The following is a 14,841-nucleotide window of genomic DNA, read 5'->3' on the forward strand; positions in this document are numbered from 1 at the left end:
TTTTATACATTACAAAAATGATCACAGTAAGTCTAGTTGCCATCCGTCACCATACAGTTACTACCACAGTATTGACCATATTCCCTATGCTGTACATTAACTGTATCCCCGTGCCTCATTTTTACATGGAAGTTTATGCCTCTTAATCCCTTTGACCTAGTTTGCCTCCCCACCCCCCCCACTCTGCAACCACGTTCATTCTCTGTATTTATGAGTCTGTTTTATATTTGTTCGTTTTTTTAGATTCCACATATTTTATTGTGTGTGTATATATACACCTCATTTTTGTATATATTCCATTGTGTATGTGTATACATATACACACACAGACCTCATCTTTATCCAGTCATTTATTGATGGACACTTACGTTGCTTCTGTATCTTGGCTACTGTAAATAATGTGGCAGTGAACATAGGGGTGCATATATATATCTTTTTGAATTAGTGTTTTTGTTTTCTTCGGATAAATACCCAGAAGTGGAATTACTAGATCATACAGTAGTTCTATTTTTAATTTTTTGAAAAACCACCATACTGTTTTCCATAGTAGCTGCCAATTTACATACCCACCAAGAATGCATAAGGGTTCCCTTTTCTCCACATCCTCGCCAGCACTTATTTTTTGTCTTTTTGATGACAGCCATTCTGACAGTTGTGAGATAATATCTTGTGGTTTGATTTTCATTTCCCTGATGATGAGTGATGTTGAGCATCTTTTCATGTGCCCCAGGCAAGGGCAACAAAAGCAAAAATAAACAAATGGGACTGCATCCAACTAAAAAGCTTTGCACAATGAAGGAAATCATCAACAGACCAAAAAGGCAACCTATTGAATGGGAGAAGGTATTTGCAACTGATACATTCAAAGGGTTAATATCCAAAATTACAAGAACTCATACAACTCAGTATCCAAAAAAACAATCGATTAAAAGTGAGCAGAGGAACTGAATAGACATTTTTCCAAAGAAGACACTGATTTATTTTTCTTGCTTCAAGGTTGGTTCTCACTGTAGCTGCCTAGAATACTAGCATTAGATGAGCTGGGAGCTCCAGGTGTATTATGGTTGTCACTATAGAACAGTGATTCTCAAACTGTGATCCGAGTGCTTCCCTGAGACTTTTTCAGGGGTCCACAAAGGCCATATTATTTTTGTAATAATATTAAGACATTATTTGCCCTTTTGCTGTATTGATATTTGTGTTAATGGGACAAAAGCGTTGCGAGCAAAGCTGCTGTCACCTTAGCACAGATCAAGGCAGTGGCATCCAGCTGTACCAGCAGTCTTGTCCTTCACTGGTCACTGCAGTAAGAAGTAACAAAACCATCTGCATTTGGAAGCACGATGGCGTTCTCTTGGGAAAGCATCTGTATGACTGCATTGGGTGCTGAACCAGCCTCTTCGTGGAAAAACATTATTACTTGAACAACAGACAGACTATGGTTATTCAGATTCGGGTGTTTGGTGGGCATTTTCTCAAATGAATGAAGTGAGCCTGTAATTTCAAGAAAACAACTGACAGTATTTATCAACAGTGACAAAATAAGTTTTTTGAGTGAAAATTAGAATCTTGGAAAACTGGTATCTGCCATTTGAGCTTCACAGCTTCCTAACCCAGAAGACTTCCCTGATGGTACTATTAATGAACGTGATTTTTAAAATAATTACATGACAAAATGTTTCAACAGTTGGAAGATCTGTATAGTCCAGTGAACCAGTATTTTTTAAGTGACGAATACATGATGCTGCAAAATCATGCATGGATGAAAAAGGGCCAAAGTGCAAAACAGACCAGTGGATTCTATGTATGTATGTATGTACCCGTCACCTATTTCCTGTTTCACTCATCCCCCTACCCCCTTCTCCCCGGTAACTCTTTGTTCACTGTATCTGTAAGTCTGTTTCTGTTTTGTTTGTCTTTTTTTTTTAGATTCCACATAGAAGTGAAATCATACAGTATTTGTCTTTCTCTGCCTTACTTCATGTAAGAAAATACCCTCTAAGTCCATCCATATTGTCACAAGTGACAAAATTTCCTCTTTTGGCTAATATTCGTGTGTGTGTGTGCGCGCGCGCACGTATGTGCATGCTACATCCTCTTTATCCATTCATCTATCAGTAGACACTTAGGGTTAGTTTGCTTCCATATCCTGGCTACTGTGAGTAATGCTGCAGTGAACAAGGGGTGCATATATCTTTTTGAATTAGTGTTTTTGTTTTGTTTGGAAACAAAAGTGGAATTGCTGTATCATAAGCTAGTTCTGAAGTGGAATTGCTGTATCATATGCTAGTTCTGTTTTTAATTTCTCTTCAATAAATGGTGTTGGGAAAACTGGACTACCTTCTCGTACCATATACAAAAATAAAATCAAAATGGATTGAAGACTTAAATATAAGACCTGAAACCGTACAACTCCTAGAAGAAAACAGGCAGTACACTCTTTGACACCAGTCTTGGCAATATTTTTGTCTATAGCCTCAAGGAAGGGAAACACAAGCAAAACTGAACAAATGGGACATCAAAGTAAAAAGCTTTTGCACAGCATGGGAAACTATTAACAAAACAAAAAGACTGGGACTTCCCTGGTGGTCCAGTGGTAAAGAAAAGAATCCGCCTTCCAATGCAGGGGACAAGGGTTTGATCCCTGGTTGGAAAATTAAGATCCTATGTGCCAGGGAGCAACTAAGCCCCCACACCACACTGAGAAAGCTGAGTGCTGTGAACTACAGAGCCCATGCGCTCTGGAGCCCACATGCCGCGACTGGAGAAAAACCTGCATGCCACAACTAGAAAGAAGCCTGTGCACTGCAAGGAAAGATCCTGCATGCCTCAACAAAAATCCCACGTGCTGCAACTAAGACCCAATGCATCCAAATAATTTTTTTTTTTTCTCAAAAAAGGCTGCCTGCTAAATGGGAGAAAACATTTGCAAACGATGTATCTGATAAGAAGTTAATATTCAAAATACACAAGAACTCATACAAATCAACATGGAAAAGAAAAATTTAAAAATGGGCAGAGGAGATGTAGAGAACAAACATTTGGACACCAAGTGGGGAAGACGGGGAGGGTTGGGGGGCATGAATTGGGAGATTGGGATACCAACTTGTACACTCTAAATATATGCAGTTTATTGTCTGTTAACTGTATTTCAGTAAAAGTTCTTAAAAAAAAAAAATGGGCACAGGACCTGAATAGACATGTTTCCAAAGACATACAGGTGGCCAGCAGACACTGAAAAGATGCTTAGCGTTACTCACCATCAGGGAAGTGCAAATCAAAACCGCAATGAGATATCCTCACACCTGTCAGAACAGTTATTATCAAAAAGACAAGATGTGTGGGGCTTCCCTGGTGACCCAGTGGTTAAGAACCCGCCTGCCAATGCAGGGGACATGGGTTCAATCCCTGGTCCAAGAACATCCCACATGCCGTGTAGCAACTTAGCCCGTGCGCCACAACTACTGAGCCTGTGCTCTACAGCCCGTGAGCCACAACTGTTGAGCCCATATGCCTAGAGCCCGTGCTCCACAGCAAGAGAAGCCACTGCACTGAGAAGGCTGCACACTGCAACGAAGAGTAGCCCCTACTCGCTGCAATTAGAGAGCCTGTGTGCAGCAACTAAGACCCAAGGCAGCCAAAAAATTTAAAAAAAAAATTTTTTTAAATAATATTATTTTTAAAAAAACCAAGAAAAGGGAACCCTTAGTGCACTCTTGGTGGAAATGCAAATAGGTACAACTGCTATGGAAAACAGTACAGAGATTCCTTAGACCAAAGGATTTTGTTAAAAAGTATACAGTATAAAAAGTTCATTGCTTTGATTTCAGATTCTATCTTGAAACTAACCTTTAAGAAACTATCATTTGTGGAGTTTTGATGTCATCTCAAAGAATATCCACAATTACTTGAAAAACCTATTTTTGAAAAACAACTTTTTCCATCTATGTATCTGTGTGAAGCCAGATTTTCTTCATGTACTTCAGCCAGAGCAACATGTGTTGGCAGATTGAGTGCAGAAGTGGATAGGAGAGTCCAGCTAGATATTAGAAATTTGCAAAAATCATTATATTTTTATGCTAGAAAATGTTATTTTTAATTAAAATGTTAATATTAACATATAGTGGGTTTATAATTTTTAAATGAGTATTTAAAATTTTTGTCTTAATTTCTAACAAATATCAGATATATGTAACTCAAAAGCTGTTTGAAAGCCTCAATAATTTGTAACTGTGTAAAGAGCCTTGTGATAAAAAAAAAGTTTGAGAATCATTGTTATAAAATTTCCCTTGGAGGTACATACATATTCTAGCATTTCTTTGGCCTAGTCCCACATGCTGCTAGCATAGCTACCTCTGCTCTTGAGTTGAAATCCAGTTTCAAGCCGGGTTTTTTAATTTCTATTTTGAGTAATGATTTTCCAAATCTGGCTTTCCATCACTTCATCCTTTAAGTTCCCTTTAAACTCATTGGGCGAAGACAATTCATTTTTGCTGTTATATCACCAACTTTCTTTTCCTAGTTTATCTGTGGCGAACATAGATTTTACAGTTACTTATATAAAGTGTTTTTCTTTAAACTAGTACTGTGTGATTTCCTCTTGACTATGTTTAGTTTGCCAAATCAGATTTTAATGTTTTAGAATTCTTCCCTTTTGTTTCTGTATGACTTTTTTTGTGAACATGTCTTAAACATTGTCGACTTAAAAAAATGCACAACGTGAGAGTTGCTAGCTGAGTCTATTTGGAGCAAAATGAGGACTGCAGCCCGGGAGACAGCATCCCAGATAGCTCTGAGAAACTGTTCCAGAGAGGCAGGGGGGAAGATTAGTATATATGTATTCTTGGTAAAGGAGGAGTACATGTAATCACACACATTTTTTTGTAGGAGGTTTTTTGCTAGTCACGAGGAGCAGATGTCACCATGTAGGGATTTAGTGCTTTTCTAGATATGAGGAGATGCAAGGGTTGGGCTCATAAAATCAGCTCCTGAAAACAGCTAAACTATCTGAAGACTTGTTCCACCCATCCTCAAAAGCACAGAGTGCCTCATTCCTGGTCTCCATCCTGAATTCCCTTCAGGGGATGTGGAAGGTCAGTAGCTACAGCAGCACAGTGACTTAATTCTTGTACAGGCAGATGGCAAGTTCCAATTTATAGTTGACAACACTAAAGCTGGCTTTCTTACAAACCCTGGATCTAGTTTAAAACATTTTGCTTCATCAGCTCCTGCTGTATTCTCTAAGAATCCCCTCTCTACAGATGGGATGGAATGGCTTATTATAAGGTATTTTGTTGCTTATGCTCCTTTACCCCTTAAATAAATTTCCTTTCTTTGTAGGTTTCACTGACCAGCTATTAGATTCAGATTATAGTACCCAGTGTATGGGGTACAACAAGAACCAAACAGGCTCCCAGACCTTGGGAACTAGGCCTGGAATGCCTCATAAAGGTAATGATGACACATCAGGCTAAAACCTAAACACAGTTATCTAAATTTGAAAAGAAAAACTGAGACAGTACCATATAGTAGGCTGCGGGTTGTGAGCTACAGAGGCAGATGAAGGCTCTGACTCTCTATTTAACAGCTCATCCCAAATATCTAGGTAGAAATATCCCCAAAGTGACTAGAAAACTTTCATGTCTTTTCTTGATTCTGTATTCAAGTCTTCCTCTGATCTGTAGTTTGGTGTTCTGAGTAGATGAGATGGTACAATGTTGTGCAGAGACCACAGGCTTTGGAATCAAAACAGATCTGGGTTTGAATCCAGACCCTATTGTAGCTACGTGATCTCCTGCAAGTCACTTAACCTCATCTGTAACATGGTGAGACTGTTCTGTCTGTAAAGCACCTAGGACAACACTTGGCAAATATCTGAAGAACATGACTCAGTACTACTGTTACCGCCAGTGATGTTACCCTTTCATATCTGCCATCCCTTGCGAATGAACAAATGAGCATCCTGGTCAGTTATTACCAAGGGTCAGAACTCATGAGTTGGTAGGGCCGTAAGATGGAGCGTCTGAGGCTGCAGAGTAGGAGACAAGATAAAGCTACTGGCTTAATTCCACCAGCATGAAGATATTGTGAAGCACTACCTAGAACATTCTAATCTTCCTAATGACAAAAACTCCTAAGGCTTGCCCTTAGCTGCTGCTGTGCAAATTTGGTATCATGCTGCCTTTTTCAGAATCCAGCTCAAGAGGTGCGAGCTCTGGCCAGGTTTTAGTCATCATGCTGCTCTTCTCTATTCAGGTGTTATCTTTTTCCCAATACCTGTATATTTTCTTTTGTCTAAAATAATTGTTCTCTTCTTTGCAAACAGAGATAATTCCATGTCTATTTCAAGTTCTCGAGTCACTTCCTGGCTCATATTTTGTTTTTACTTTTCCTCAGCCTTGTAATTTTGCCAATTGTGGCCTAACCAGGTGTTTCTCAACCTTAGGGCTTCTAAGGCAACCCAGCCTACCCAGGGAGGGGGGCAGTTCCTAGGTGAACTCTTTCCTCTGCTAGTGTAAGAAGTCCAGAAGAAAGCAGCCAGTGGCTCATTCCTGTGTGCACAGAACCTTCCATCTCTGTGCATTTGGGTCTGTCCAATCTTTAAAGCCACCACACTAGCCTCAGCTGCTTCCATTGTACTTGGCTGTAGTTCAGTGTGTGTGGCATATGAATTTTGGTTGATGTCTTTCCCAGCTGTTTGAAGAACACAGTGTGAGCTGAACTGATGTGTCTCGTAGGAAAGCATCAAATGTCAGAGCTGGAAGAAACACTAGGTAGTGGAGCCTCTGACTTTTCCAGATGAGGAAACTAAACAGAGAAATAGGGCTTGTCTAAGGATTCGACTCCCTTACCTTTTTGCTCATTTTTATTTTAGTATTCTTGACTAGTTTCCTTTTCTCTTTGTTCTTTCCTTCCTCTCTGTCCCGCCAGCTCATTTTTGATGCTTCCAGATAAGCATTTCTGCTAATACCAACTAGCAAAAACAGTCAGTTTCCACATAGGACATTTACTTGTGGTGTTCAGAACGTGCTGCTGATAGACACCTTCCAGGAAGGGCCTTGGATTCTGTGTGACACCACCAGCTCACAACTGTCTGGAGATTAGCACTATAAGTGCCACAGGTATCCAAAACATAACCAGGCCTGCAGACATGTGGCTAGCCAGGATGGAGGGGTGGCGGAGCTCTTGGAAAAGTTTGTGCTTTTAGGTAGAAGCAGCCCTCAGCGTCTCTTATGCTTCCAGGCCTCCTTCTAAACCTTGTTCATTCTATTTGCCTAGAAAACAACCCCTCCCATAACAGGCTCCTTTGAAGTAGTTCGGACTCCAGAGCAATCCTGTTCTTCATGCTTATTAGCACACACCCCTCCTGTACTCCCCTCCATTATAAGCCTAAAGTTTTATACTTACCTCTATTCCAGCACTTCCTGGGTTGCATTCTAATTGTTGTTTTACTTGCTAGGTTCTTACTGGGCTATGGGTTCTTGAGGGCCGGACCTCTACCTTGTGGCTCCCTTCATCACCCCAGTGTCTAGTACATAGTAGGCACAAACACTGTTGAAAGAAGTTATCTAGGAATTTTACTAACAGAAGAACTCATTCCCCCAGAATGTCTAAAATGAGATTTTTTTAAAGTTTTATTAAAAACATATGGTTATCTTGCATATATAGGGTTTTCCCCCATTTTGATTTTCTGCAATGAACATATATTTACTCGAGTAATAATTTTTAGAAGGTGACAAATCATGATTATCAGAAGCTGGACAACTGTCCATTGCCCTCCAACACCAGCACACGGTCCTGGGCTGGGCCTCTGAAGACAGAAGTACGCCACGGTGTCAGACAGGAAAAAGTACTCCCAGCCTATGAGACATAAGGAACATCAGGCACAGGGCAGGCGCCTCAGATTTAAACTCTGTCTGTACCTCTACTGTGGTAAATCAAGTAACAGTCAAGCTTAAACCAGGACAGACTACATCAACAATGATTTTACCACCTTTACTGATTATTTTCTTTCTTTGAACATGAATGCATGTTTCCACTTCTTTAATGGCCTGTGGTGTTTATGATTATGTTCAGCCAGTCTCCTAATTGCACGTTGTTTCACTGCAGTCACACCAGAACCCAGAGCAGCAACGGTGGGTACCGGCTGGCACAAGAACTCCAGGAGGAAGGACCGCAGTGGCCTGGTTAGCTCAGGTAGGGCCTATTTCCATGTTCAGTTTTCATGTCAGGAAAAACAGTGACCCTGAGGAATTTGTATCCCTCTGTTCAGTCCATTGTTCTAGAACAGTAACTTAAAGTGTTCCTATAGAAGATGGTAAAGACAGAGACAGGCCATTTCCACCTACCCTTGTTGTGAGATCAGACACGATGGCACATACTGAAGAACTGTCCTCCTGAGGAAACAGAAGACGAAGAGTGGTCCATAATGTTAGCCTTTACATGTGTAAGAGAAAGAATTTACTCACCACCTCCCAGAAAGAGGAATAAAGGTAAGAATTGCAATTTAATTTTGGAAATGAAAGTTGGAAACTCTTCTAAGACAAATACAATATGAATTTGGAGTCAGATCAACGATGGTTTCCACAGGGGCAGATTTTCAGTGTGAGGATCTCAGCTAGGGATGTGTGGAGACCCGGGAGGATTCAATTCGTTACCACAGAACTGCTTTCGGACATGCCCTCTTCCCCTTGCGGTTTGCTGTTACCAAAGACTCCTGCAGAACTATTCATTCAGGCTCAGGGCTCCTGAGGCCTGCTCTGCTGGGAGCTCCTGAGGCGGGTCTCCTCCTCATCCACTGCATTCCCTGCTGTGCTCCACAGTAGGCTCTCAATCAACAGTTTATGCTTTCCACAAAATTCTACATGGAGTTCACCAATATTCAAGGATGATTTTCCTTTTTAATTTGTCTTTTAAACTGTGCTAACAGTGGTATAAGAAGATACAGATTTTTTTTTTCCATCTGCCTTACCACTCACTCAAAATAAATGCACAATCACAGATTTAAAAACTTGAGAGGTAAGAAGACTAAGAATTCATGTCAGTTTCTTTTACTAACTCAGCAACTATGACAGAAAAAATTTAGAAGCCTCATTTTCCAGCAGCAGGGCAGACTTCATACTGCCCAGTTTGCATTGGGGTTATAGGTTAACAGAATCAGAGTGGCTGAGCCACAAAAAAAGATGAGCAAGGCAGGGTGTGATGTCCTTTTTCAGGAAGTATCAGTTGCTATAAAAGGTGTACCTCACCCGGTTTATTTACATCAGGTAGAAGAACCATGTATTAAGAAGAAAAAGTACCAGGCTGGGAGCTCAGATATGTTACTTGTTTGCTCTAACTTTCTAGGCAAGTCGTTCTTTGAATATAAGTTGCTAAAACTCTGAAAGCAATTTAGCAATATATCTTATTACCTATAATACCATTTCATCTACACAAATATATATACAAGGATGTTTTTCAGTGTATTTTATAGTAACAAAATTGGAAACATAATTATTCACCAGGAGGATACTGAGTGGTTAAAAAAGCGTTATAACCATAGGTGGGATAAAAATGTAGTCAATAAAAGTGATGCCTTTCTTTTATCTACTGCTGTGGAAAGATATTCATAGTACATTGTTTTTTAAAAGGCTACAAAATAGCATGCGTGATTTGATTTTTGTAGTACAGACATAAAAACAAAATAAGTTGGGAAGGAGATACACTAACATGTAAACAGTGGCTCTCAATGGAGAACAGGACTCCATTTTAGTTTCATTTTCTTCTTTCTACATTTAGATGCAGTCTGAGAAGCTGGTTTGAATTTAGAAAAGTCCGTTTCTATTATAGATAGTTCCTAGAGAAATGTCAATTGTATACATGAGAAGTGAAAAGGAAGGCTGAGTCAAAGGCCCAGCCATAGGTGGACCACAGAGAGTTGCAGCCATCTTCATCACGTGGGACTGGGGATCCAGGATCGCCTTTTCTTCCAAATTGCCAAGCACAGTCAGACTTTTATTTGAACTCTCCTAACATTTAAATATTGGCAACTTAGTCAGCTGGCTTTAAAATACTACAGGTTACCAAAGAAGACATACAAATGGCAAATAAGCATATGAAAAACGCACAATATTATATGACTTCATTTATTCTGGAAAAAGGCAAAACTATAAGGTATGGAGAACAGATCATGGTTGTGCCTTTGACAACAAGAGTAGGCAGCATGAGGGAATTTCTGGGAGTGATGGAAATGTTCTGTCTTGTGATGGATACATGCCTCTGCTTGTCAAGCCTCATGGATAGGACCAAAAAGAAGACACAGCAAGCTGTGTCCTTGGGATGGTCAGTTTGTGGCCTCTCTATTACATTGAGAACCCAGTTTCCATATGATGAACTGCTCACACCCATTCTTCGATCTATGCAGTGGATAGGATGAACTAAGTGGAGTTCATTCGTCGACAGGCTTATCAATCCACAAACTTATCAGCACCGTTACTCTTCATTAAAGCAGGATCTTAACTTTGTAAATCATTTCATTAATGTACTTGAAATACTTAAAGGATATAAGTTTATCTCACTTTGTATGTATATCTGGAAACATTATGTAAAGAAACTCTGCAAAGCTAATTAACACTAATTTTTGGTGTCTGTTTCTCAAACCTTACCTTAGGCAAAGTTTTCCTGTGTTCTATTATTCAGGCTGTTGCTTTCTCCTTTAATCTCTAATCAACTACTCTTCTGGAATTTCCACAGTCTCTCCTGGCATCAGAGGAGCTGCCCCTTGTCTATAAACAATCTGCATGGAATGCAGAGGAGTTAGGCCCCTTTCTACGCTTGTGCCTCATGGATCAGAATTTCCCAGCATTTGTGGAAGACGTGGAAAAGGAACTAAGAAAGCTGACAGGGCTGAGCAGTTAACATCCTGTGTACCTAAGGAACTGAGGACCTTCGGAGCAATGGAAAAAAATGCTGCCTCCTAAGATGAGAAAAAATACTAGAATAAAGAATATTATTCCAACACCTTTTATCAGTTTTATTTTTAAAAACAGGTGAATCCACTTTTTTATACATCATTGCACTTCAACAATTACACAAAACACAAGTACATGCATCTACCATTACGCACCGCGTGAGAACCCTGCAGGGTATGAAAATCTACACTCAATCAATGAAAAAATACAGTGTCAACCTCAAAGTATAACTAGTTGCATAGAATACCATGCTATAACATTTCAAGGTCATTGAAAACAAAAGGTAAATTATAAAAGTTTGCCTTAATTGAATGTACAATTAGATTCAACACATCAGTGCAAAAGGATTTAAGAATTTACATGATTTAACGAAAGAAAAAATAATCACTTAAAAAGCAATCATACATATATACTGCAATTCATTATATCCATTCAGTGGACTGCTCCAAAGTCATAGGTTAAGCCCTTAAAATTATAGATTTCGGTTTATATTACTCATCTTTATGTACCAGAACTGAACAGTTTCCTCATCTGACAACATACAATAAGGAATGAGTATCAGCAGCTTAAAAATGAAACAAGCATTTATTTTATTTTGGATTTCTCCCACCCCAAAAAATATAAATATATATATATATATTTATATACTGTATATATCTGTAGGTTTTGCTGTACTTTACAAAAATGTATCACTAGATGGCAGCAGTGCATTTTAGAGCGTTGCCAATTTAACAGCTGCATTAAGTAAAAAATGGCGCATGCATGATCTGATCCTCAGAGGACCTTTTCACTTCTATTTAAATAATTTTAACAAAGGGGGGGAAAAAAAGCAACATTCACAGCACATCAAGCCCAAAATAGTTTACACCTTCTACACTGAAGCATTGTTTAAAATGTACCTGGCTGGGTCACCCTTACAGGAGAGGCTAAATAAGGCATGCTTTAGACAGTCATCATGGTGCTGCTCGCTTGAAAGGGGAAAGAACCAAAGAGATCCAAGCAGAAAAGTTAGCAGGTCATGTTGCCACCAGTTTCAGGAACCTAAAGATCTGTGAAGAAAGAGTATTTAGAAATTAAAAGGGAACATACACTATTAAGACTACACCAAGTGCCACATAAAACAAAGCTCTGGTTCAAACAGCATGCTCAGGGATGTGGTGTGAAATTCTGATCTCCATGTGCCTAACCGGAAGGAAGGCACTCCGGCCCAGCTGTGCCTGGTCACCATTCTTGCCTTGCCCTCAGAAGCAAAAGGGGGACCAAGTGGCCTCTGAGAATAATCCACCTAAGAAGGTGACAATTTAATTTTTACCTCTTTTTAAAGATGTAAGTAAAGTGGTAAAGTGATGTTCTGAAACATCATATTCTGAAAAGCATTTATGTAAATAAGTGAAAACTCAGCTGAAAATGTTCCTTTCCAGCTGCCATCCTGGACAGACAACTTGTTCCATCAGTATCCGCTGCTCTGAAATCAACTAAAAGATCTTGCAACATAACACCAACTATTGAAAAATGTGTAATAAGGTCAAAAGAGGCACATTCACTTGAATATAATTTTTAGAACTTCTAAAGAAAGCCATACTTACATTATAAGTAGTACTTAATTTGTGTTTCTCTGGCGCAAGTTTTTATCTTTGTGATTGTTGGTAGAGTTGGTTTTCCTTTGGAGGAAAAATTGCATTACAAGAGTTAAACTCTAGTTTAGTAGCAACTTTTGAAAGTATAACACATGGAAATACAGGGACTCTTTCACTTACTGCCATCCCTGGTATAGTAAGAAATTTTACTGCACAATATTACGTGTGTAAAGTGCCTGCATACCTTAAGTTAACAGATCCTTTTGACTCCCAAGGCAGATAATATACAGGTAACTTTCCCTTTGATTTATAAACTATAATTACTATAAAGGTGAGACAGTTTTTTCTCAACACCACTGTCTCTTTTCAAATGATAAAATACATACAGGCGGTGCTATGCCCTCTGGCACTTAACTAATCTGGGCACTGTTTGCCCGCCTCTGACTCCTTAGTCCCCAACTCTAGGAGATTCTGCTCCTTGGACTGATTCAAAATTTGCAGTTTTCTCTCTCCTGGATACACGCAGTTTAATGGAGCCACGCAGTTTATCCATGCTACAGTCTAGCTGGAAATTAACAAAACCTCAAGATATACTGGTGATTTCCCCCACATTATCAATTTAAACATATAGGTGTGCAAATTTTTAAACATTTTTTCTATGATACTAAAAACAAAACTGTACAGCCTGTCCTGGGAATCAAATGGTCATCCGCTCCATGTCCAGCTAAGAAGTCTACACTGCAGCATTCATTTCCACTCACTGTCTTGCCCTACAATCTTAGCTATGCCCTTTGATTAAACTGCAAATACTAAATAACCCAACCAGAAACTACTGAATCAATGTTCAATAAAGTACTTACATTGGCCCAGCTGGTTCATCATCTATGCAGGTGTTCAGTTTTTAATAATCCGTTGAGAGATAGGAGAAGAAAGGAGAAAACTGTGAGACTCTGCATAAGGATTAACAGAAAAGCAAAACGGCAAGTGGCAAACATGGCTATTCATAGCAATTATTCAAGGCCATTCCGTCTGGAGGTGCAAAACACTCATGGAGTTATTATTTCTAGATTCAGGTTTTTAATGGCAGGTATGTTGTTTCAATGGTTTTAGTTAACACTTTGAATGCTTGTCATGAAAAACTGCAACTGTAGCGGACAGACAGGCTGCAATATCATTATACTCATCTTGTCCCCAAGTTCCAGTGGTTCACTCTTAAATAGATGAGAAGACAAACCAACATTTCAGTTGTAAAATCCTGCTGTTTGTTTTCTGGTGGTGAATGCATGCATAGTTTTGGCTCAATCCTGCAATGTAGATGGATGTGTATGTTCTATACATTTAGCCACACATCCTCACTTCCCCAAAGGACACTGTTCTTGCTGTTTTGTCATCTTTAGGAGAGTCTTTAGTCTGGAGAATGGGACAGAGGAAGCCACAATAGTTCAACCTAATACTGGGTCAGCCAGGCTGGGCTATGCCAGCAGCAAGTGTATGCAGACCAGAGGATTTTCTGTGACAGACCAGGGAAAGCTGAATAGTGCTGACATCCCTCTTGAAAAGACTTCAGATTGAAAAACAGGCTCACTCTTATGCCTTGGCCAAAACCAGAACCCAAACCCAGATAAGCCATGAGTTATCTTTTTTCTTTTTCTTCTTTAATCAAAAAGCTTACATTATCTGAGTTTAGGTGCCTTCTTAAATTGTTATTTTCTTATAAGTTTTTCTTTCCTGTTTCAACTAAGGGCAACTTGGTCCCCTTTAATCAGGGATGTGTGTGTGTGCGTGTGTATGTCTGTGTGTCTGTGTGTGTGTGCACACAGATTTTTTTTTTAAAAGGCCCACAAAGGTGGGGGAACAAGCAAGTGCTCTTAGTTTCTTTTTATTTTACAAAAGTCAGGTAGACTAAATGATTCAGAACTGAAGGCTTCTAGAAAAACTCTCAGCAGGATTCCACAAGGGGGCTTGGTGCACATGAAGCAGTTATGGAGATTACAGTCTCGGTGTAGGCATCTGCAGGAGCACACATCAGGAGTAATGTCTGTCAGAGGGAGACATTGCTCCACCTGTTCCTTCAAGGCAACGGAGAGGCAAAGCCACTGCCAGCACACACAGTGACTGGAGCAAAAAAAGATTTCAAACAAAACAAAACAAAACAAACAAAACTATCCACAAACCAATGACTTATCAGCCAAAACAATAGGCTAGCGACACACCAGTGTCCACAGAACTCTACTACTAACAACAGCACACTATCGAACAGTACAGTAAACAAACTAAGACTTAGACACCCAAGACATCTGTGTGCTGTGTATATA

General features: G+C 39.6%; 2 protein-coding genes across 5 annotated transcripts in view; one reads left to right on the forward strand and one right to left on the reverse strand.

The window, feature by feature from the left end:
- REC114 (REC114 meiotic recombination protein) overlaps positions 1–10,998 on the forward strand; it is a 109,039-nt gene extending 98,041 nt beyond the window's left edge. Inside the window, exons 5-6 of one of the 2 annotated variants that reach the window (XM_057723258.1) lie at positions 8,110–8,196; positions 10,732–10,998. In XM_057723258.1, coding sequence (XP_057579241.1) covers positions 8,110–8,196; positions 10,732–10,896 — 252 coding nt within the window. In that variant the 3' untranslated portion in view covers positions 10,897–10,998. The remainder of the gene's footprint in view (positions 1–8,109; positions 8,197–10,731) is intronic. The other variant, XM_057723259.1, reaches the window with a different exon arrangement.
- Positions 7,696–14,841, reverse strand: part of NPTN (neuroplastin) — a 68,075-nt gene continuing 60,929 nt past the window's right edge. For 2 of the 3 annotated variants that reach the window (XR_009051447.1, XM_057723257.1), the window contains 3 exons: positions 13,387–13,408; positions 12,536–12,610; positions 11,516–11,998 (listed from right to left, as the gene is read on the reverse strand). Coding sequence is in view for 1 of the 3 variants with exons in the window: in XM_057723257.1 (XP_057579240.1) it covers positions 12,550–12,610; positions 13,387–13,408 (83 nt within the window). In the remaining 2 variants the exon portion in view is untranslated. Of the gene's footprint in view, positions 7,861–8,348; positions 8,397–11,515; positions 11,999–12,535; positions 12,611–13,386; positions 13,409–14,841 lie in introns of those variants that run through there. The other variant, XR_009051446.1, reaches the window with a different exon arrangement.

This window comes from Hippopotamus amphibius, chromosome 2 (assembly GCF_030028045.1).
Source record: "Hippopotamus amphibius kiboko isolate mHipAmp2 chromosome 2, mHipAmp2.hap2, whole genome shotgun sequence".
NCBI lineage: Eukaryota > Metazoa > Chordata > Mammalia > Artiodactyla > Hippopotamidae > Hippopotamus > Hippopotamus amphibius.